This window comes from Onychomys torridus, chromosome 20, assembly GCF_903995425.1.
Source record: "Onychomys torridus chromosome 20, mOncTor1.1, whole genome shotgun sequence".
Taxonomy (NCBI): domain Eukaryota; kingdom Metazoa; phylum Chordata; class Mammalia; order Rodentia; family Cricetidae; genus Onychomys; species Onychomys torridus.
In genome coordinates, this window is record NC_050462.1 from 34,445,580 (window position 1) to 34,470,134 (window position 24,555).

At 41.4% G+C, this 24,555-nt stretch overlaps 3 protein-coding genes across 6 annotated transcripts in view; 1 reads left to right on the forward strand and 2 right to left on the reverse strand.

Moving 5' to 3' along the window:
- The window catches only part of Tmem19 (transmembrane protein 19), a 42,665-nt gene extending 27,424 nt beyond the window's left edge, over positions 1-15,241 (reverse strand). Inside the window, exon 1 of one of the 2 annotated variants that reach the window (XM_036169679.1) lies at positions 15,182-15,241. The gene's annotated coding sequence lies outside the window, so the exon portion shown is untranslated. The remainder of the gene's footprint in view (positions 1-15,181) is intronic. The other variant, XM_036169678.1, reaches the window with a different exon arrangement.
- Thap2 (THAP domain containing 2) lies at positions 1,111-15,805 on the reverse strand. Of its 2 annotated transcripts, XR_004943269.1 has the most exons (4): positions 15,182-15,805; positions 7,827-8,022; positions 4,021-4,778; positions 1,111-3,195 (listed from the first exon to the last, which is right to left on the reverse strand). XR_004943269.1 is itself a non-coding variant. In XM_036169681.1 (3 exons), exons 1-3 carry the CDS (start codon positions 15,250-15,252, stop codon positions 4,395-4,397), a joined length of 651 nt encoding a protein of 216 aa, XP_036025574.1. In that variant the 5' UTR covers positions 15,253-15,805; the 3' UTR covers positions 3,580-4,394. The 2 variants fall into 2 exon arrangements, 1 of the variants encoding a protein (XP_036025574.1); XM_036169681.1 differs by lacking the exon at positions 1,111-3,195 and having other exon boundaries at positions 3,580-4,778.
- Zfc3h1 (zinc finger C3H1-type containing) overlaps positions 15,448-24,555 on the forward strand; it is a 56,518-nt gene continuing 47,410 nt past the window's right edge. Inside the window, exons 1-2 of one of the 2 annotated variants that reach the window (XM_036169676.1) lie at positions 15,448-16,810; positions 22,556-22,972. In XM_036169676.1, the coding sequence (XP_036025569.1) occupies positions 15,901-16,810; positions 22,556-22,972 (1,327 nt within the window). In that variant the 5' untranslated portion in view covers positions 15,448-15,900. The remainder of the gene's footprint in view (positions 16,811-22,555; positions 22,973-24,555) is intronic. The other variant, XM_036169677.1, reaches the window with a different exon arrangement.

Genomic DNA, 24,555 nt, shown 5'->3' on the forward strand with positions numbered 1-24,555 from the left:
ACGCACTGGTCATTGTATCTATCACCAAGTCTTCATGCATGCCCAAGTTACTGTCAGAGAACTATAGGAAAATGTGTTTATGTTTCAGGACAAGCACTCAAACCCAGAGCCTTGCATAGAGTAGGTGGGTACTTCTACCAATCAGCTATAACCAAACCCCATTGGGATTTTTGTTTTGTTTTTCGAGACAGGGTTTCTCTGTGTAGCTTTGCGCCTTTCCTGGATCTCGCTCTGTAGACCAGGCTGGCCTTGAACTCACAGAGATCCACCTGGCTCTGCCTCCCGAGTGCTGGGACTAAAGGCATGCACCACCACTGCCTGGCTCCCATTGGGATTTTTACAGTCCTTTGTGTATCTAGCTTAGAATGCATAAACACTTCAAACAGTGTAATAATGTATATTTAGCAACAATGTGGAACTAACTGTCATTAGGGCATCACTTATTTTTACCTGTTTGACAATATGTTTCAACTTAGAAAGAAGGAAGACTAGGGAATTTTTGTGGTTTCAAATTAGGATAAGGCCTTTCCTGGAAACGTTTACCTTCTAGAAATAATAGGTATGACAGTAATTCATTGGGAAAAAATTTTAATATTAACAAATTTCAAATACATTTTTGTGAGTACAATGTTATTGTTTAATATACACTACAAAATCCTTAACTTTATAAAGTATCCAGCTGTCTAAATATCAAAAGAATTCCACTCCTGATATAAAGATTAATTTCTCTTATATCAAAATTAAAATTTACCCGTATTCTAACACTGAGAAGTAACAACATAATAAAGTCTAACTAGACACCATCAACAAGGATCTCATAAACATCTTTGATACATTTAGAGTTGATCATTTGCTTTTCAGAAACACATGATTTTTCCCATTTTAATAACATATTAAAGGATCAGAACATGAGGGCAGAAGACGTGTTCATTCTAGAGCTGTGTAGACCACAGGTATTTCCATTTCTTGTGCAAGTGGGACAGAGTAATGCTTTGGTGAGTAAACAAAGACACCTTCTTGTGGGAACCCAGCTTGTAGGAAAAAGAGGAAGAATGGGTGATTTTTTAAAAAATACTTTTCAGGTTGGGGATTTAGCTCAGTCATGGCCCTGGGTCCGGTCCTCAGCTCAAAAAAAAAAAAAAAAAATGTTTTTCAGAAACCTGTCAACATGGTTATTTTCCCCCAAAATATCAAGTTTCAAATGCAAATACTCCAGTACTTAGCTTTGACCTACTTATAGCTGTTTTCCGTCAGCAAAGCTATCATTACAATTTTGCTCAGTTTTTTTTAAAGGGTACGTCTTACAACCCAAGTAACACTGAGCTCACAGACCAAACTCTAGTGTTCAACTCTCCTTTGATAAGTCATTCTGAGAAGAAATCTGTTTTATTTAAAAAGAAAATCACTTGGTTGTAAGAAGGTCTAAAGTTCCTATGTTTTCCATTGCGTTTCCACCCAACAGTGTGTACCAAAGCATTTTACACCGATTTCTTTTATAGACTTCATCTCATATTCTAAATACTGTTTCTTTGGTGAAGTTTACAGCAACTTAAGGGCTGACAATGTTGTGTTTACCCCCTTTTTGGGTGTTGGAGTTTCAACCCTGGGCTTCGTGCATGCTGAACATAAACCACATCTCCCAGCCCAATATTTCTCTTCATATCGGCTCCTAACCTTCAGCTGTGTGTGTGTGTGTGTGTTTCTCCCTCTTGTAAAGGCTAATAGCCTGTAGACACACTGGATCAATAGAAGATCTGTGAGGTACAACTGAGGAAAAGCGGTTGTGATTTTGATTAGTTTATTTTTGAAACAAGGTCTCAATAGCATAGGTCACCCTGAGTTTCTGATCTTTCTACCCAGTCCTCCTAAGCACAGGCATTAGAGACATTTGTCCACATGCCGCTCGGGCCTCATTCCATTTGTTCTATATAGTATATAGTCAACTAAGAAAGCTACCAGCAAACTGCAAACAGGATTTTAAGATTCCTTTTATGTTTTCAAAAGCCTGGCATGAACTTGCATTTCTCCCACCTCAACTCCCTTCCCTTTCATGGCTAAGATAACAACAGATGTGTGTTACCATGTTCAGACATGCAGCTATCTTAAAGACAGACAGAGGGATTGTTAATAAATTCATGTAGGGAGAGTTTGAAGCATGCTATCAGGAAAGTAACATGGAGAAAATACACAGGAAATTACAATTGCTGTGGATTGTTTATTCAATGGTGCCAAATAATAATGAATGGGAAAGGTTGGGGATATGGTTAAGGGGTAGTATGCGTGCACAAAGCCCTGGGTTTAATTCCCAGCACACAAAATCCCCCAAAGAAACTAAAATGTAACATATATAAGAATGAAAACTAAGAAAATTTGCCAAAAGCTTGTTGTATTTTATAATGTTATACATTAATGACAAAAAAATACTAAGATATGAAGGTACTATATGTAGGTTGCAACTGGACCACATTAATTAGTGGTTGACTCTTGGGGTACACGGGTGAACCACATAAGGTTACACTTGGAGAATATAGGTTATGTTAGTATTAGTTACCCAGCTTATTTTAGGCTTATCAAGTAGGTACAGTCAGTGTGTTTGCTGTTGATATTTGAGGTGATATAAAGATATCCGAACAGTATTAGGAAAAAATATACAATGACAAATCTGAAGAACTACATCCAATTCTTAAGATAACTAACAAGGTTTATCACATCTACAAAAGGACTGTAAAACATAGTTGTTATAAGCATCACATGAAAACTAAAAGAGACACTTCCTACCATTGCATTTGCAGGGAAGACATCCCCTACCACAGAGTGCTTGATAACTCGGGGACAAAGAGACAACCCAAAAGTTGGCAAACAATCCAATTTCATTTCTTTGTAGGAAAGACTTATAGTTCTTTAGGGTCAGGCAGGTCACGGTCATACGGTAATCTCACCTACTCAAAGCAGAACTAAACAGCTTACTTCTCTGAGTCCACTTTTACATTACTGAGCCACAGCTTTCGAAGGAAGAGCTCTAATTGAACACTTAGTGACATAAGGCAGGCCTTTCCAAGGTGCAAGTGGCAGCCAGAGGACCAAACTCGGTACTTCTATCTTACAAATAATCAGCGTTTGCATAGCTTCATCACAGAGACACACATTGTTTTAGAGAACTGTATTTTATTTCCATTAGGAATTAAGGTTGATCTTCTAAAATAAAAAAAAAAAAAAGTTGATTTTGTTTTAACTTAACACAGCATAGTTAAAGTACTTTCCTGTGACTAAATTATACTGTGATTTATTAAGTGGGGAACAAGAGCTATTTTTGACATAGAAAAGGCAATTAGAAACTAGTTTAGGCTGGGCAGTGGTGGTGTATACATTTAATCCTAGCACTCTGGAGGCAGAGGCAGGGGGATCTCTATGAGTTCAAGGCCAGCTTGGACTACAAAGAAAGTTCCAGGACAGTCAGGGCTACACAGAGGAACCCTGTCTTAAAAACTAAACAAAACCAAAAACAAAACAAACAAAAAAAAGAAACTAGTTTAAAAAAAGAAATAACTTAAGAATTTTGCTAAAATTATCATTTATAATGATGGAAATTCAGTATTTTTATTATTAAAATATAATATATACTTATCTATTAATTTTGTTAAAGTAAAAGCCAGATCCCAAATTCTGCATTATTTTCTGTCTGTTTTCTTAGAAGCTGAGTATAACTCACCAGTTTTCCCCAGTCTGAGGCAATTCAGGCCTCACCTAATTTGAAGTCTCAAAGGTATTTCACATTCAAAAATATTATTTTCAAATTATTTTACAACCTACTTTTAAACCCAATGTTCTCATAAGGAAGGCCATGGTAAGCTTACTTTGACTGGTTAAAAATAAATACAAAAAGTTAAAAAAGAAAAAAAAAAAAACTTGCCCTATACCCCAGAGGTTTTATTCTATAGATTTTTTCAACCACCATCCCAATAATTTAATTAATACAAAATCCAGTAGTTTTCAAGTTCACATTTAATGATTAGCTCCTACCTTGCATGTTCTTTAGAATATAATATCCCAACTTTGGCGTGGACTGCTTTTCCTTATATGAACACATCATTGGTCATTCCTATTTGACGGCGGTTTACAAACCATGCAGAAACACCCTGCAAACGGTGTTTCCGAAGACAGTGTCTAAGAACATAATCCTCAGTAAGGCACTTCTGCTCGTTCTCAAAGTTGTCATTCAACTTTTCGTTTCCTTAGACTCAAGCCTCTGGAAGTCATGTAGTGACTGCTCCTTCAAGTACAACTTTAAGTACTTGATTTTAGTACAACTGCCGTTAAGTACCATGGACGATGAAGATGGGCATCAGGCTCTGGGAAGGAAAACGTGATTGCAGATCTTCTTGTCTACTGTAGATTTAGAGCACTGGTAATGTTTTCTCTTGATCTTGTTCAAGAAGTTTGAAATCTTCCAAAGGAAGACTGCTTAAGGCCGCTGGTAAAATGTGTTCTGAGATGCCCTTAGGGAGCATGTTACTTGCTTCTAAATTCTTCACAAAGCACGTGGCTTTGATCCACCTTCGAGTTGCTCTGCGTTCCCTTTGCAGGCAAGTTTTCATTTTTCTTCTTAAGCTTGCTATTTCTTTTTCTAGTTTGATTATCCTTTTTTTTGCCTCCATAGGGTTCCTAAAGGCGTAACTGTGTTCAAGTAGAACTTGCTGACTACTGCTCGGCTTTAAATGACATGGTCCAGTTGGAGTGAAACTGTCGTTTTTCTTCAAAAGATTCCTTGACTTGAGTTTCTGAGCCGAATAGAGAGTTTGATATAAATTATGGATATCACAAATACGTAAACAGTGTCCAGTTTTGAGTAACACGGTATTTAAACTGCTCTCTTAAGAACTGCTTTTAAAGTTTAATGGGCAACAACACCATACTATCTCATGTAACCATGGCTTAACTTTCTCAGTAGATTGAATGAACCTAGTCACCTTGTACTTTTCTTTTCTGAGACAGGGTCTCTCTACACAGACAGCTCTGGCTCTTCTGGAACTTGATATGTAGACTAGGGTGGCCTTGAACTCAGAGATCCACCTGCTTTGATCTCCTGAGTGCTGGGATTAAAGGCGGGTATGTGCCACCATGCCTGGCTAGTTACCTTTTTCTTATGTCCTTTCTCTACAGAGACATTAAAACACTGATTTAGAAATAAGCAGTGGATTCTCGAGGTATCTTCCACATTATTCAATATGATTCTTTGGAGGTTTAAAAAATTCAATTCTTTTTACTAAAACCAAACTAGAATTTGTTTAGATATTCCATTTACCTATGGCATTGATCTTCTGTTTGTTAAGTATGAGTCCCTCAATTTGACGAATAATTCAGACCTGGAATCTACTTAAACAAAAACTCACAAATAGAGAGATGTTCTCAGGTATCAGTTTCCCAAACAGATTTACTTATTAATTCTTAACACTAAGTCTTCAAACATTTAAAATCTGGCTAGGAATTTTTTTGTCCAAACCAAAAAGCTAAGGATCTTGTTCACTATACTCCAGAAACATTAAAAAACTTATTGTTATGTCACATCTACTTCTAATTGTGTCTTTCATTTATTATATCAACATTCATTCGAGGTAGAATGGTACACACTGTGATCCCTGCATTCAGGAGGCTGAGGCAGGTGTGCCATAAATTTGAGGCTAGCCCAGAGCTACACAGTGAAACTGTCTCAAAAAAGCCAAAATATAAAGAAAAAATTTTTGCATTTTAGAGGCAGAGGCAGGGCAGCTAGTTCATAAGTAGCTTGTAGGGCTGGAGGATAGCTCAGTAGTTGAGAGCATTGGTTGCTCTTCCAAAAGACCCAGATTTGATTTCCACCCCTTATATGGTGGCTAGCAACTGGTCATGACTCCATTTTTCCAGGAGATCCAAGGCCCTCTTCTGGTCTGCAAGGCACCAGGCATACCTGTGGTGCAGATATACACTCAAGCAAAACACTAATACACACAAAATAAAATAAACCTTAAAAACAAACAAAAAAAGAATAGCTTGGGCTAGAGTTTGAAGATACCTTGGGCTACCTCAATAGCAAGACTGTCTCTTCAAAAGAGAAAAACAAAACAAAACAAAACAACAACAATAAAAAGCAAAGCAAAAACCAACCCAACCACTTACTGAACCATTAATTTCTGGGGAAATAATGTTGAATAAATTATAGTTCCTACTATCATAAAACCTACAGCTGGCCTCTCGTCCTAGAGAAAAGGCAGTCTCCCTTTGCTTTTCATTTCCTCAACATCTAACAGATTGTGGCATAATGAAAAGTTTAATAGTTATTGGATAACAAATGATCAGAATGTCAGAAATACGGTTCCTTCTTTCCTTTCCTGGAGATAAGGCCTCACGTAGCCCTGGTTGGTGTCGACTTTTCTATGCAGCAGATGAACTGCTCCTCCTGCCTCTGCATCCTGAGAACTTGAATTACAAATGTGCATTCCCTGTGCCAGTTGATGGCACATTTCAATTTCAATATTTGAGTGCATACTCAGGGTCAGGAACTATTTGAGGTGCTCAAATTTGGAAGATTTAGAAATAAGAAAGCCCTTGATGTCCTGTAGCTTTTCTAACATCTGCAGCAGCAGCAGCAGCAGCAGCAGCAGCAGCAGCAGCAGCAGCAGCAGCAGCAATATACAACCTTCTCACCCATTAAAACATTAACTCATGTACACTTCCAAATTCAAATGTCACAGTTACACAATAGCTTTTTCTTCCCCAGTGGGAAGACACCCTTTTTCCAAACCCTCTGCGTTTTCCACCTTGCCCTTTCTTTAGGTGACTTTCTCAGTTTTTCTTCTCTAATCAGATCTTACCTAATCACATCAATGCTTCCTTCTTTCTCCTTTGTCTCTTTCCTCTGGTGCTGGGCATCACTTTGGACACACTCCACCACAGAGCTGTATTCCCAGCCTTAAACCAAGTGGTTCTGTTTTTTTGTTTTGTTTTTGAGACGGGATCTTAGAATGTAGCTCTGGCCACCCCGGAACTCAGTATACAGACCTGGTTGGCCTCTAACTCACAGCGCTCCAAATGTTTCTGCCTCTGAGTGCTGGGATCAAGGGTATGCACCACGAGCCTGGCTTAAACTTGTTTTAACTCATTCACTGTGTACCTCATTCTCTCTTTTCTTTCAAACAAATCAACATTTCGTAATTTCTTACTCATCTCCTAAGCCCCTGGCTTTAGTTTTATCATGTACCTAAACTGCCATGTGCAGGGTCAAAAACCTCCTCCAGTGTTCCAAACTCCTAAGGCCTCACTCCTAAACAGAATGAACTCTATAGTTTCTTATAAAGCCTCAACTGAACCACCATCTCTTGGCATAACTGAGTAAGTGTTCTTTAAGTACTTAACTAGCACATCACCTATCATCTGAAGGCTTCATTGCTAGTTCTTTTTCTTTTTGCCAACGGTACATTTACTGATAATGACCAACACTTTTTAGTTATGTAAGGCTGCAATTCTGGTACCCTATTTGCAAGGTGCCTGGGACCACAAGTGTTTCATACTTTGAGGATTTGCATAGGTTTTCACCCGGCTCAGCATCCTTAATTTTGGACATCCAGAAGTCCACCGTCTGAAATTTGTTTGGACTTCACAGAGGAAGCAGAACTGGAGTCAGGCAGCCTGAGTTCTAGCTCTAGCCTGTACCTTTATTACACAAGAGTGGAAGTTCTACTGCTGTTCTGAGGTGTGTCATTACACACTCATTTTAGCACAGTGTCACTTGCACAAACGAAAAGCAAGAGGACCTAAGGCGCGGTCTAAGAAAGGAGGGTGGCATCACCTACCATAGACTTTATATGGGTACAGAAATCAAAAATGGTTGGAACAGCGTCCATCTTAAGTCGTCGAGTCTGTCCTGTTAGATCAAAACAGGAGGCTTCAAAGTGCTTTGAACAGAGGAAAGTGTGTTTTCCTGGCACGAAATTTTTGCGCCTAACCAGGCGAACCCATTCTTTTCTTCTTTTAGGATCCAAAGGAAACCTTAAAACAAGCAGATGAGAAGCAGCTCAAATTCCAGCTCTCCTAGTGGTGTACTTAACAGATTTAAAAGTCCCTCATCTGTGTCAAACTTACACCATCTCCAGATGCCAATTCATAATCATCGTTACACTATAAAGATTAGTGAAAACCTAATTAGTAGGTTTAATTTCCAAGACTTTAAAAAGAGACAGTCCTTCCAACCTAGCCCTTAGCAAGGGCAATAACTGAAGTACAAATAAGACTCCTATGCGGAACCATCACAAGCAGGAGTAATTTCACGTTGCTTTTATCTACTGCTGCAACAAATATATCTGGTATGTGAAGGGTTACATTTTAACAAGAAAAATCTGGGCAAGTACACTCCCTTCTGTCTTCCCTACAGTTCATCATTGTTTTATACTCTCTCCATTATAGTTTCCAGTGGTACAAGTTATATATTTTCAAAGACAACTTCGTGTGTGTGTGTGTGTGTGTGTGTGTGTGTGTGTGTGCGCGCGCGCGCGTGCATGTGCAGGCAAACATGTGGAGGTCAGAAAACAACTTCTGGGGAATTCTCTCTTTCCACCATGGGTTCTGGACATGGAACTCAGTTTCTAAGGCTTGCATGGCAATAATATGCTGAGCCATCTTGCTGGCCCCAAAGTTGTAAGTTTCTTGAGGTAAGCAATTATTGTTATTTATCTGTTTATCTTTGACCATGCCTTGTAAACAATAAGAACTCAACAAAAATTTGATATATTCATACAAATATAGAACATATTAAAAAATTCTGGAGCTATGGAGCATAGCAGGAAAAAAGAGATGATCTGTAAGCTATCCTTTTCTTTCATATTTATTTCAAATTCAAAAGATAGATCCATCCAACACATTCTGCTTACGGAAGACACAAATATAAAGGGCTGTTTTTGAAAATTCTAATAATTCTAGCTTTGTTAATTGACTTGGAAACGTAAGAATGAACACCCACATATAGTTAAATTTCAATTACAATTCTTTCGTTTTCTTTTTTTTTTTTCCTTTCTTTTTCTTTTTTCGAGACAGAGTTTCTCTGTGTAGCTTTGCGCCTTTCCTGGAACTCCCTCTGTAGTCCAGGTTGGCCTCAAACTCAGAGATTCGCCTGCCTCTGCCTCCCGAGTGCTGGCTGGGATTTAAGGCGTGCGCCACCACCGCCCGGCCTGTTTTTTCATTTAGGGACAGTGCGATGACTCATTAGGTAAGGACCTTTACCACTGAACCTCATAACCTGAGTTTGATTTCCTGGAACCACATGGTGGAAGGAGAAAAACCCACTCCCACAAGTTGTCCTTTTCACAGGCAGGCCATGGCATGTCCACACAGTCTTTCTCTCTCAAAGACAAACAATAAATATATGAATGTTCAAAAGATCCCTTTGGTACTATACGTGTATGATATATGTGTATGGGCATGTGTGCCAGCTTGCAAAGGTGAGGCTACGCTGGTGGAGCTGGCTTTCCCTTTCAACCTTGGCATGGGTTCTGGGATTGAATTCAGATTGATATGCATGCAAGTGTCTTTGCCTGATGAACCTTTCTACCAGCTCCTAAGTCTTCTTTAGTTTGATTACTATATCCTCTATATGTACTAATTTGTGTTTCAGAAAAACCCCGTAAAATCCATGTGAGATCATGTGGTGCAGAAGGCTTATCACATGTATGGAATTAGATTTCCACACATTGCCGGTGACAAGGAGCAGAGATGAAAGCCCAAATTTACTCTAAATATCCTTCCTCACAACAGACATGCCCTGAAGATTTGCTCTCACCCCACTGTTCAAAACATTTTTCATTTCATTAGAAGATGTTTTCTGATAAACTTACCAACCTTGCTTAGTTCTCAGTCCCCTCTGCTCTCTGAGCTCTTTGAGACAGGTCCTACTCATCTAAGCCAGGCTGGACTGCAGCACACTATTGTAGTCCATGGCTAACCTGAAACTCTGCGGCCAACCTGCCTTGCCTTTCAAGTGGTGGGATTACGTGAGTGAGCAGCTGCATTTGGCTTAACACTTACCTCCTAATCTGTTCTCATTTCAAAGAACTCATATCATTCAATGGTTTGTCAAGCCTAGTTAAGTGTATCTAATTTTACTAGGGAATCAGTAAAGACGAGCAGCAAGTATTATTGGGGGACTCTTTGGTTTCCATCTTGAGTGCTGGGATGATGGGCCTGTATCACCACAGCTGGCTTTTAAAGCATCCCTCTCACCCCCAGACAGGGTTTGGTACCAGTTCTGGATTTCGCTCTGTAGCCCAGGCTGTCCTTGAATTTGCAGAGATAATTATTTTTAATTATGCTTTACAGGTGTTTCCTGTTTTGTTTTTGGGACTCTAATGCACCCATGTTGACAACAAACTTACTATGTAGCTGAGGATGACCTTGACCTCCTGTGGATTACAGGCCTATGCAACTTTGCCCAGTCCTTGAATGTTATTTGGATTTTTCACAGTATATTTTAAAGGTAGATGTATCTCACTGGCTAAATTTAAGTAACAAAAAAAATTTTGCAAATATTAACAAATTCACATGGTGGTTAACAGATGGATATATACTTGTCCACAACACACCCAGGGTTTTTTGTTTGTTTTTCTTTTGGTTTTTCGAGACAGGGTTTCTCTGTGTAGCTTTGGGCCTTTCCTGGAACTCTCTTTGTAGACCAGGCTGGCCTCGAACTCACAGAGATCTGCCTGTCTCTGCCTCCCGAGTGCTGGGATTAAAGGTGTGTGCCACCACTGTCTGGCAATAGTTTGAGTGATGCTATTTTTCTTGCATTTTAAATAAACAGTTGAATACCTCTTACATTCTTAGGCATTGTAGACATGGTGGTAATAAAAAAAAAAAGCCTACTCTCTGAGTGTATACCATAATTGAGAAGGTAAACAGTCATGTAGTCTTAACATATTAGCAGAGTGGCTGAGAATGTTGTTGTTGGACAACCAAGCTAGTTCCTCGGCACAATATCTGGACACAACAGGCAAATTTACGTGACTTTTTTAGTTAAAACCCCTGTTTTGGAGTTAGTGGTGCTAGGATCAAAACCAGGGTCTCATATATACTAAATAAGTATCCACCATTGATGAGGTATATCTCCAGCCCTAGGTATTTTATTTCTACTATCTATATGTAAGGTAGAAAGGTTTCTAAGGGATAAGAAGATAGCTCTGGTGGATCCCTGTTTCAGTGACCAAGTTTGGAAAGTTTCAGGTCAATGAGACCCTGTCTCAGACCAAAAAAAAAAAAAAGGTGCCTGAAGAATACCAGCAGGTTGGCTTGGTCTCCATGTGCATGTCTGCAAATTCGAATACATACACATATTTCTTTTAAAGATTAGAACATGTTAAGTGCTTAGCTTAGTGGCATGGTAGGTCTTTTGTAAAGGAGTAAGTATGGAGCTGTATGGAGTAGGACATGCTGATTTATTCAGAAGGCTCTACGAAAGGACCCTAAGGGGGAGTAGTGAAGTTACAGGACTATCTCGGGAGCAGGACCCGAAATAAATATGGAGGCCTTCTAATGCATTCCAAGTGTCACTGACAAGCCAAAAGGGCTGAACTGCAATGTGACAGAATCAGCTGTGAAACACAACCGTGCTTAAAGACTGATTTCCTAACATTTACTAATAACTTTAAAAAAAAAAAGATTCATTTTTTTAATCATGTGTGTTTGTGCAGATATGTACACACACACAAACCCAGGGTTCCAAGGAGGCCACAAGTTAGATCCCTTAGAGCTGGAGTTACAGATTGAGCTGCCTGATTCAGGTGCTCTGGAAGGCCAGCACACATTCTCAGCTGCTGAGCCTTCTCTCCAGCCTCAATTCCTATTTTTAAAGTTAGTTATGTCTACTGCATCTACATGGTAGACCCACGATCAATTAGTGTGATATTGTACATCTCTTCTTATCTCCACAATCAGTCATGCCATATCAGTGGCTTGAAAACAAGCTTGGTGAGAGTAGACGCACCTTAGAACCTGGGCAAATACTACGATTGGGGCTTTTCCCCTTTCATGGACAGACAGTTGTGAATATGGAGCTATAGACCAGTGATTATAGAAGTGGTTAGACATGCATGAATGGAAGCCAGTAAACCAGTGTTACAATATCCAGTCAAGAGGGAACAGTGATACATCAAGTTGGATGGCTTCCAACTTGTTGGGTGGATGGTATTTCTTATTGGAAAGGGGAACACAGGAATCAGTATATCTGTTGGATGGCAGTTCACTACTGATACTGACTCTATGGGACTGGCAGAGGACCAGGGAAATAGTCTTTTACTCACTAGAGATAAGGACTCTTACTGTATGGGGAATCTAAACATAGATCACAGGTGGGACAAACACAGGTGAATCATTTTGGTAAGAGTATAGGAAGAGATTAAAACAATGGAACCCGAAGGACAAAATTCACAAAATTACTGAAAAATTTAAAAGTAGAGATTATTTCACTGAGTAAAAAAGATCACATCATTAAAAATGAGACACACAGGTCATGTTCACAGAGGCAATTTTAGAAGGTTATGAAGGAGATGTAGATTGGAATAGGTTAAGAAGTATAAAAAATTGGAAATAAATTTAGGCAACAATTTAAAAAATGACTTTTATTTTGTATGTGTACATGCCTGAAGGAATCTATGTGTGCAAAAAGCCCAAGGAAGTCAGAAGAGGGGTTGGATCCCCTGGGTGCTGGGAACCAAACCCAGGTCCTCAGCAAGAACAGTAAGCGCTCTTAACCCATGAGCCATCTCTCCAGCCCCTATACAACACAATTTATGCAGATGGATAAAGAAGTCTATGTTGGCCAGGCATGGTCGAACATGTCTTAAATGGAAACACTTGGGAGGCAGGGCAGAGATCTCTCTTTGAGTTTAAGGCCAACCTGGTCTACACAGACACACACACAGACACACACACACACACACACACACACACACGGTGTCTAAGTCCTACAAGAGAAGTTAAATACTATTTGCATTTATAAAAACAGGATTATATTTTTATTATAATGCTATTTAAAAACCCACTTATTTGTTTGCTTTGTTTTTGCTTGTTGTGTTTAGAGACAGGGCCTTATCTTATAGGCAGACCTCAAATTCATTCTGTAACTCAGGCTGGCTTTGAACTCATGGTGATCCTTCCACCTACTCCCATGTACATGGAATATAGGAATGTGCCTGCCTAGCAATTATAAAGACTTAAATTTCTAAAGCTATCATAAAAACTCTAGTTTCGTATTAGAAGAACAATATTAGACACTGCGCATCTTTTCTTTTTTCTTGACCCAGAGTTTTATTCTGTGCTCGACAGGCCTTGAACTTGAGGTGGATCCTCTTGGCTCAGCTTTCTGTATTCTAAGATTATAGCCGTGAGCCACCACACCCCGCTCTCCACTGTGCATCACTTAACACCGCTTTTAGTGGCTAGACTCCTCCCTTTCATCTTCCACACCAGATCACCAAATCCAATAAATTCACCTCCAACACTTCTCAAAATATGTCTACTTCTCTTCACCCTTGCTGCCAATAGCACCCTATTCTAGACCATTGAATGGATTCCCTACGTTTATGTAAATTTTATTTTGAGTCAGGGTCTGTGTACCTCAGGCTGGCCTCAAATTAATGACACCCAGCCTCTTTGTTCTCATTTCTGAGATTACAGACATGTATCACCACACAGGCTTGGGCTCCCTTTTGTTATAGCTTCCCATTTTCCTCTTATTCATCTCTCTCACTTCCTCTCATTCAGTGCTCCAGTGCCCACAACTAAGCAGCAGTATTCAGTTCAGTTGACATCTAGCATAAATTCCCTGTGAAGGCAACAGCAGAGAAATTAACATTCTATAATAGGCTCCTTTCTCATCACATCCATCTCTGGTGATGCTTTAAGTATCACTCTTAACTCTACACTGCAGCCAGAAGGCTTTTGATTATGTAAATCTAATCATGCCATTCTTTCATTCTTCAGGGCTTCTCAAGTACTCTTGGAACAAAACAGAAATGGGCGTTAGTACAGAGGACCAAACCCATGTCATCCTCTGGTCTCATTTGACACGTCACCTCTTTTGTGAAGTGTCCTTTGACTTTCCAAGGCTAAATTAGGTTTCTCTGAATGTCTTTTCTGTGGCACTCAGCTGTAATTATGTCTTACTCCTCTCTCTATTCAATTCTAAAGTTCCCGAGGGTAAGAACTTTCTCCATCATTAGCATAATGTCAGGCAATTAGGGACCAGCTGTAAGAATGAATAAAGCATTACATTTGCATGAAGTAGTTTTAAAACAAACATCAGAAGGATTTTTTTTTTTAAAGTGGCAGCTTTTAGTCAGGGGGATGCACTTAGTAATGGAGAGGTAGGGAAAAGACCAAAGGCATTTTCTATATTCTAAGATCACAATTCATATGGTGCGGTATATAAAAAGCAGAACTGTTTTCACTCAAGTTTTTGCTATTTCTTTTCTTCAGGAGGGTGGCAGTTCTTGCAGGAAAGATGAGCATTTCCCGAGTACCTGTTAATATTCAAGGCACTGCAGAGTTTGACTTAAGCAGAACGTTAGGTTCATTTTATGATTCTGGTCAAGAGAAAGCTTTTGTTCGAGCTTTGGTAAACACCGCTTAATGACAGGGCCGTCAGTGATGACTCAGTTCCTCAGCGGTCACTGCGTGTGCCTATTCGAAACCGTTTCCCACGTCAACTCAGCTAGCGAAAAATTTCCCTAATTTTAACTCGGTGGACACAGCGAGGCTTTTTAAAGTGATTTGTTGGCGTGAACGGGAAATGATCTTTTCCCCCCCGTCTGGCGTCATTCGTCTCAAGGCATGGTCTAAGATACGAACCTCAAAGAGGAGAAAAATAAAGGCATGCCCATCACTTCCTAATGGAAGGGGGCGAGGTGGTGTCTCATTCACAAGGATCCGGATTTCTCGTCGGGAATCGGGGACACGTTCCCCGGAGGAGGAGAGAAGAAAGGTTTCCAGCCGCGCGAACTCACCCCCAACAAAAGGACACACCAGCGATGTCCCCCCACGCCACTGCTAGTCTCAGCGGCCGGGCGAGGGACGCAGGTCGGAGCACCGCGGTGCCCTGGACCGCAGCGCCCCCGCCGTCCCCGGCCCCGTGCCCGCGGCCCCCCGACTCCCCGGCCCAGGTTACCTGTGGAAGCTGACGTTAATGTGCTTGTCGTAGGTCGCGGCGCAGCCCGCCGCGGCGCAATTGGTCGGCATCTCCCCCGGCCCCTCATCCGGCGCTCCCCGACGCCACTCCTCGGGCGCAGCCCGCCCAGGCTGCCGCCGCCGCCGCCGGCACCGCGCAAAAGGCAAAACCAGGCGCGGCAGCGATCGAGCTCGGTGCCCGGTGGGGTGGGGACGCCGGGTGGGCAGAGGGGGGCGTGCACACGGCAGGGGTGGGCGGGATGGTGTGCGGGGATGGCCCCACTCCCCTCTTCCTTTATTAGTATGGCCGGTGTCGGCCCGCAGAGCCAACGGTCCCCGCGCTCCCGGGGCAGACGCTCGCCTTCACCAACATGGCGCCCACCCCGGGGTCCCAAAGAGAGTAGGTAGACTGAGTCTCAGCTCGGGGCGCCCGAGCAAGGAGAAGATGGCCGGTGTCTTGCCCACCAACGAAGGGCACTGAAAAAACTCAGCTCTGCCACCCTAAGAGCAGGCCCGCTACCCGGACACTGACCCTGCCCTCTCAGCCAGGATGCCAGGGGACAGTTATGGTGGTAAGGTGGATGGTGGGGGGGAAACCAAGGGCAAAGCCTTGCGCCGGAGCGGACTACAAATCCCAGCGTGCACCGCGCCCGTCGTGCTTTTTCTCCCCCCCGTCCTCGCGAGACTCGGAAGTCGCCTCCTTCCGGCGTGCCGCCGGAAATGACGCTCGGGACACGGCCTCCTCCACGGCTCCTTTCTCGCGAGGCGGAAGAGCAGCAAGGGGGCGCTAGGAGAGGGTACTGGCTGAGCGACGGTCCGGCGAGCGAGCAAGCGAGAGATCTGGGGTGCGGGGAAGTTGGGGAGCAGGACCTGCGAGGCGTCCGAGCACGGGAAGGGCCGCGCCTGCCCGGCCCGTTAGGACAGAGTGGGGAGAGGAGCAAGGGGAAAGCAGCGGGCGGGCGGGTCCCCGGACAGAGGGCTAAGGGGGTGCGAACGGCGCTGCTCCCCCGGATGGCGACCGCTGCTGATACTTCGACCCCGGCCTCTAGCGGCCTCTCCCCGAAGGAAGAAGGGGAGCTTGAGGATGGGGAGATCAGCGACGACGACAACAACAGCCAGATCCGGAGCCGGAGCAGCAGCACCAGCAGTAGCGGCGGCGGGCTGTTACCGTACCCGCGGCGGAGGCCTCCCCACCCGCCCCGGGGCGGTGGATCCGGGGGGGGCGGCGGCGGCGGCGGCGGCGGCTCGTCGTCGTCCTCGTCTTCATCTCAGCAGCCGCTGAGGAATTTCTCACGCTCGCGGCACCCGTCTGAGCGGGGCCACCTCAGGGGACCCAGCAGCTACCGACCCAAAGAACCGTTCCGGACTCATCCGCCCCCGGTGCGGATGCCTTCGGGCTCCCTGTCGGAAAGCAGCCCCCGACCGTCCTTCTGGGAGCGGAGCCACATCGCCCTGGACCGTTTCCGCTTTCGAGGCAGGCCTTACCGGGGTGGGAGTCGGTGGAGTCGGGGGCGAGGAGTGGGGGAGCGAGGAGGCAAGCCGGGGTGCAGACCTCCCCTGGGCGGAGGAGCGGGATCCGGATTCGGCAGCAGTCAGAGTTGGCGAGAACCCTCTCCGCCTCGCAAGAGCTGTATCCTTAACGTGGCGGTCTGCCCTGGGTGTGTCGCTGGGGCTCCCTGGAGCGTCACGACTCGGCCCCTGAGTTTAACTTTGCAGAACCACTTATTTGTCTTCTCTGTGTTCGTCGGCAGTTGTCATGTGCCGCACTCCACCGCTGTTTTCTCAGATTGCTTTAGATTATTGGATGGACTGCTTTCGAACACGAGTGTGCCATGGATTCGGGTCAGCTAGGGAAATCAAGTACAGTCTAGGAGGTCTTTTGACGGAATACCAGCAGCCCCAGATGTCATTAATATTTGCTTTTTTTTTTTTTTCCCTAGCACCAGAATGTCTTGCTTTATGGGAAATTCACTTAGGTTATTAGAGGAAAGGAACACTCGTAAAAGAAATACTCATAACATCTTGAGGAGTCTTGTTACTTATATTTTTCATCCTGACTGTAGAATTTGTTAAGTTTTCCTCTGTAATTTTACCATTCTTGTGAATTTTTTCTTACTCTTCTAGAGTTATTCGTTCTCATTGCTGCCTTTTAAAGTGTGTGTATGCAGACCCTTTATTTTATTTTATTTTTTTTACCAGTTTTAGTAATTCTGATCTTTTAAACTCATACATAGTTTGGAAAACTATATGCATTAAGTTCACTTTTGGGATTTACATCTCTTCGTGCTGCCTACGAGTATAGATCAGAGAAAAAAAAAACTTACCATCACTTTCATTTTAGTGTTAGAAAGGGAGGGATGTGTAGCGTACGGACAAGCTGGGAAGAAAAACAGTCAATTTCTTAATTTTTGCTCCCTCTAACATTATTGGGTTAGCTTTAACATTCCCAAGTTTACTCGGGATTTATGTTAAGAGATTAATTGTCCAAAACGTTTGTGTTTTATGATGGGTTAATACCTCCTGACTTTTACTAATTGTTTAAGATAGTTTACTAAGCACTTTTATTACTAGCTATAATTCTCATGATGTAATAATTGTTTAATATATTTTCTATAAAATTTACATATGACAATTAGTTGGAAGATACTCAGAATTGTTTTTATGAAGCACTTTAGGCTATGTTGGCTTTTCCTAGATGTCATGATGTTAATGGGCAAGGGGTATTTAAAGAAACAACAGATTTTGGCTCCTGTGTCCTGAAAAGGCTTTACTTCAGTCACCTAAACATTGCCTTAGAAGCATCTCAAGATTGTTTTGGAGAAACATCACAGGTAGGTGACCTTTTAAAACACAGTGAATGCCCTTTCATGAAGATCAGAAAGCCTTTGCCCGCTGTTATATGCAAACGTGAGCCATCCATGATTTTTGCGCTCTGAATTCAAAAAACAAAGGATATCCAAATACATAAACATGTTTTTAAGCTTATGCAGATGAAATGTGTAATTTGTGTTGAAGAAACAAATGAAAATGGAATTTAGTAAGAAACAATTTAGTAAGAAGTTGAAGACAAAGTACTGTGGCAATTGGAAGGTTTTCTTTTTCTGTTTTGTTTTGTTTTGTTTTGTTTTGTTTTTTGAGACAGGGTTTCTCTGTGTAGCTTTGCTCCTTTCCTGGAACTCATTCTGTAGTCCAAGCTGGCCTCAAACTACAGAGATCCGCCTGCCTCTGCCTCCCAAGTGCTGGCTGGGATTAAAGGCGCACGGGAAGGTTTTCTTAGTTCACCGGCGTTAGAGAGGATAGTGCCGGCGTTAGAGAGGATAGTGGCTAGGTTTGCCTGCCTCTTTCCTCCATGTTTTTGTCTGGTTACTTGCTGTTGTTGGGGGTTGTGCATATTCTAAGATTTCATGTACGTATTGCAAAAAGTATAGGGAAGGGCGGGGCGGTGGTGGCACATGCCTTCAATCCCAGCAGAGGCAGGGAGATCTCTGTGAGTTTGACACCAGCCTACAAAGCAACAGAGAAACCCTGTCTAGAAAAAAAAACCATTAAAAACAACAACAACAAAAAACTGAAACAGATCTGGTCTATTCTGTTTTCTTTAAGTTGCAAGTCATATATCCTAATTATGCTAAAACAGTAATAATACATAAAAAAATTATACTCAAGCTATTTCATTTCTAAATTAGGTGTGTCAGAATTGCCCTCACTCTTTTTAGGCAATATTTGTAAAATAGCCTCCCCCCCTTTTCTTTTGTTTTTGTTTTCTATTGTTTAGTTTTGGTGCCTGTCCTGGATCTCGCTCTGTGGACCAGGCTGGCCTTGAACTCACAGAGACCCACCTGGTTCTGCCTTTCAAGTGCTGGGATCGAAATTGTGCACCACCACCGCCTGGCTATAGAGTAGCCTTTTTTTTTTTTTTGCCAGAGCTGAGGACTGAACCCAGGGCCTTGCGCTTGCTAGGGAAGTGCTCTGCCACTGAGCTAAATCCCCAACCTATAGAGTAGCCATTTTTATAATCACAGTGGACATAGAAATTAAGCTGAACAGGATACTGATATTAAAAGAATGTAGATGGAGCTTTGTATTCAAGTTTTATTTGCTTGCATTATGTTTTTCCTTCTCATGTTCTTATTAGGAACTCTACCTCTACTGTGGTTTACTGATATTTCATGAGAACAGTAATGCAGACATCAAACCAAGCATCTTGTTTGTAAAGTGCAGTATCTGAAAACAATCAGCAAAATAGCTGATTTCTGAAAAGCTGTCAGAGAAATCAAAATAGCAGAAGCACACTGGATATTTACCTACACTCTTTAGACAGGGTTTCTCTGTGTAGCTTTGGTGCTTGTCCTGGATCTCTCTGTAGACCAGGCTGGCTTCAAACTCACAGAGATCTGCCTGCCTCTGCCTCCCGAGTGCTGGGATTAAAGACATGTGCCACCACTCCCTGGCCTGTCTCAGTTTGTTTATTTTGTGAAATAGGGTCTCATGTAGCATAGGCTACCTCAGGACTCCTCATCTCTTGTCTCAGCCTCCTCAGAGTTAGGATAGACATTTTGTCAGCCTCTTTTAGTGTTAAGTCTTCCTGTATAACTACCAATTTAAACTTTGAAATCAGATTAGGACAGTGTCTGCCATCAGTAAAGTTAGCCTATCTTCATTTTTGATTTCAGCTAAGGTTGAAAAGTGGTTCTTCCTTTAAAACGGCAGGTTTGAAAGTCATTTTAGGGGTTGGGGATTTGGCGCAGTGGTAGAGCGCTTCCAAGGCCCTGGGTTCGGTCCTCAGCTTGGGTGAAAAGTCATTTTAAAGCCAGTCTCTCTCACCTCTCTTTTTCCTTTTGATGCTGAGTATTGAGCCTAAGGCCCTGCTATGGAAACTACATCACTAGTTCTTTTAAAGTTTTGTTTGAAGAGAGGAGCTTGAGAAGTAGCCTCCAGTCCTGTCTCAGCTTCCATGGTAGTAAAGATAAAGGCATTTGCCACCAAACTCATATAAAGGAAGTTTTTTTCCCTTTTATAAAGATTTATTTTTATTAATTTATAATGTATATGTGTGTGCATGTGTTCACACGAGTGCCCCAGGAGACCGGGGGTGTCAATTTGCCCCGACCTGGAGCTATAGGCAGTTGTGAGCCTTCTGACATGGGTGCTGGGACTTGAACTTGGGTCCTTAGCAAGAGCAGCAAAAACTGCTGCACTGTCCTCTCGAGCCCAAGCAGTTCTTTTCATTCTTCTTCCATTGAGCCTCAGCAAGTAGCACATAAAATACAAGGTAGAAGTAACATCTTGACACACAAGCAAGTGTCGATTTGGTCCTGATGCTGTAGAGGTGGGAAAGATTTTGTCTCAGAGGTAAGTTAATGACTGTACTCAATTATTTTTACTCACTTTCCAGATAAGTCACTTTTGTTGGTGTATTGAATCTATTCGCTTTGCAAATATTTGCAGTGTCTTTATTATTTACTTGGTTTTATTGCTATAGTTCTACTTTTAGATGGCTCAGCTGGACTATAGATAATTACAGTATTTATGCATAAAACATGCATAAGTGGCCAGGGAGAATAAATAATTCTGGCTTCATCTAGGATATGTCTTGAATTGGGGTCAAGTTGAAGAACAGAAGCCTAGCTACAAAGCTGCATAAATTGTGATGAGCCGGGAAAAGGTAAGGTTGGAAAGGTAAGCACAGGTCAGATAATAAAGGCATTCATTCTAAGGACTTTACACTCTAATGAGAATTAAAAGGAATGATCTGAAGTTTTATAATCTGTAAAGATTACCTTGACAGCCAGGCAGTGGTGTCACATGCCTTTAATTCCAGCGCTTGGGTGGCAGAGGCAGGCAGATCTCTGAGTTCAAGGCCAGCCTGGGCTACAAAGAGAGTTTCAGGGCAGCCAAGACTGTTACACAGAGAAACCTTGTCTTGGAAACAAACAAACAAAACAAAGATTACTTTGACAGCATTATGTGCATGGGTTGTGGGCATTAGAGAAGGCAAATACTTTATCAATTCAGATTCCTCTTATGCGGTAGGTAAAAAAGTAGTTGTTGTTTAGAATGTTTTCAAATGAAAAAAGACTGAATTCTGACAACCAGAGAACACCCTTTCAAGCTTTGAAGAAAAAGGAGTTAGGAAGTATTAAAAATGTAGATAAATGAGGAGACATGAGAGGCACAGACGCAGAGACAGCAGTGGTGTACAGTGACTGCAGAGATCAGGTAAAATGGAGTTTAAAAATCATAGCCTATAAACTTAGATCAGTTTCTGTTGACCTAATAAAACAAGGAAGATGCCATGTGGTGGGATGGAAGAAAAGAAAGGTATTGAAATCGTCTTTTAGCCACGTGGTGGCACACACCTTTAATCCCAGCTCTTAGGAGGCAGAGGCAGGCAGATCTCTGTAAATTAAAAGGCAGCCTGGTCCTCAAAGGTAATTTCCAGGACACAGAGAAAACCTGTTTGTGTAGGGGGCAGGGGCGCAGAAAACTTCTTTTAAGAAGCAGAGACTTACTAGAACTGTTTTAAAGAAGAACTATTGATTTTTAAGTTGCAGTTCATTTAGTTTCTCAGATATGTGGTCCTGATTCCCTTCTTTGAATTGGTTGTCAGGAGTTTTGAAATCCTTGTTGGCTGTTTGTCCTGTTAGTAGAGGAAACACAAGTGGTTTAATAAACCACACAAGTTACCGGGGTTTTCACTTCTTAACTTGCAGAATGAAATTCATATCATATTTATAAATTGTTTGAAATTAGAAAATGCATTTTGAGTAACATTTAAAATTTTTATTTTTTGTTACATGGCCTTTATGTTAATTGTGCATGTGTCAGATTTAGCACATGATGAATTCTCAATTTATTATGTATTAGTTTTTAAAGAAATGTCTCTTTCATAAATTACTAATTGTCAGTGTTCATTTTTTTATTATTTATTTTTTTAAATTTGAAATGAGAAGAAACTAATAAAAGAGAAGATTCCCTCCTGACTATCAGAAGTGTAAATTGTCAACATCTGTGACAAATCCGTTTCTCCCCCTTCCTTCTGAAAGCATCCTTAACATCCGTTCGCTTTGGGTTTTCCTCATCCTTACATAAGGAAGGATGCCACAACCTAACTGGTTGGACTGCCTGTGGATTCAGCTGGTAATTTCTGACACTAATGATTTTGTAAGTGGACTGTTTGTATGGATACTTGTTAAATTGCAATATGGGCACATAAGCAGGCATTAGCAGCACATATATTAAATGGATTTTAGTATGAAACATATCCGTTCATCTTGAAAAATTAAGGGAGAAAAAATTCATCTATAACCTAAGTATTTTTGTTAAATTTAACTGGAAAATTTTTGGAAACTGGTTTCCTTAATACGCTGTTCAGCCAAAAGTTTTGGAAGATCTCCATCAAGAAAACAGAATCATTCGTCCAAAAGTGAAAACTGTGGGGAAGAGACTTTCGAAGATTTGCTTCTAAAGTATAAGCAAATACAGCTGGAACTAGAGTGCATCAACAAGGATGAAAAACTAGCTCTGAGTAGCAAAGAAGAGACTGTGCAGGAAGATCCTAAAACATTGCATTGTGAGGACCAGACAAGCACCGATGACACCAGTGTTACGAAAGACTCAAGCAAAGAAGTAGCCCCTGAGGAGAAGACACAGGCCAAAACTTTCCAGGCATTTGAATTAAAACCACTCAGGCAAAAACTGACTTTACCAGGGGAGAAGAACCGGATGAAAAGAGGGAAAGATGGGACCAAGCAGCTGTCCTTGAAATCCAGCTCCACAGACGCTAGCCAAGGTAATGGAATAGTGGTTTGAGTTTTCTCTGTTAAATACATTTGGTCATAACAGTTTGAGTGTGCTTCAGTACTTCGAGGGATCCCAGTTTTCTCTTTGCTCTTCTATACCTTCATTATAGGTTGTATTTCACTTAATAATAGGTTTGTCTACTAAATATTTGGTTGAGGCAGGGTCTCACTCTCTAGTCCAGGCTGTCCTGAAACTTGTCTTGTAGTGGTCCCTAAACCTTGTGATCAATCTGCCTCAGCCTCCTGAGTGTTGGGATTGCAAATGTGTGCCACAGTTCCTGACTTGTGCTAATCTTTATTTTGGTTTTGGCCTGGTTTGCTCTCCAGGACTTAAAAATGTGTTGAACATAAGTGATAATAGTGAGCACCTTCCTTTCCTGATGAAAGGAAATTTACCATTAGGCATGATGCTTCAGTGTTTTGTAGATTTACTAACTTTTTAAGGTTTATTGGGTAAATAACTATCCTAGTTTGCAATTTTTAAAATTGTGAATATATTTTGAAGTTTAGCTATCTTTTTTGTCTTTATTCATGAGTTTTTAATTTCTCTTAGTATAACAAATTATATTAATTGATTTTTGTAGTGTTTCAGTGCCTTTCTATCCCTGAATTAATTTATATGTTGTTTTTAAAAATCCACTTAATATTTTCTTTACTAACATATAATTTATATATGCAGTAAAATAGACTTTGTTGTATATATTTTCCTCTAAATTTTGACTAATGTTAACAATTGAGTAACTAACTTGTAATCCTCACCAGCCATTACAATTGAGATACATTATTTCTATACAATATTTTTCTTGTTCCTGTGTATGATGTTTGTGTGTCATCAGCAGTCTTGTAGGACAAGCGCTTTACCTTCTGACTCATCTTGTTATCCCTGTTCCTTTAATACTTAGGGCTCTTAATCTTTAGTCCATCTGGTAACCACTGATCAGCTCCCAGGATTTCCCAGAGTAACATAGATGCTATCATACAGCTATTTTATTTATGTATTTATTTTATTTACTTTTTTGGTGGTACAGAAGATTGAACCTATGGCCTCACACATGCTAAGCAAGCCTTTTATCTCTGAGTGAGATGCTCACTTATCTTTACTTTCTATTTTGTAATAGAAATAGGCAGGGTCTCACTAAGTTGCTCAATGGTAGCCTTGACCTTGTGATTCTCTTGCCTCAATTTCCCAAGTTACTGACATCATAGGCTGATTCCACCAGGCCTGCCTGCTGATTCTAGGCTTTTCACTTAGGACACTGTTTGAAATTCATCCATATAGTTCTGTATATCATTCCTTTTTTAAAAAAATGCTGAGTCGTATTCCCCTATCTTACTCTATAGTAGTTTATGCATGTGGTAGATGGATGTTTGTTTTTTAATACAAATAAAGGTTGGCTGGTGGCTCAACTGTTCTCCTACCCTTTAATTATACCCTCACCCCCTGTTTTCCTTGCCAAATTTTAATGTATGGTTCTGATACCTGGAAAATGAATTGTGGGTGGTTTCCATGATTTTCTATGGAATAGTTTAAGATTAGAGGGGGCTGGAGAGATGGCTCAGCGGTTAAAGAGCA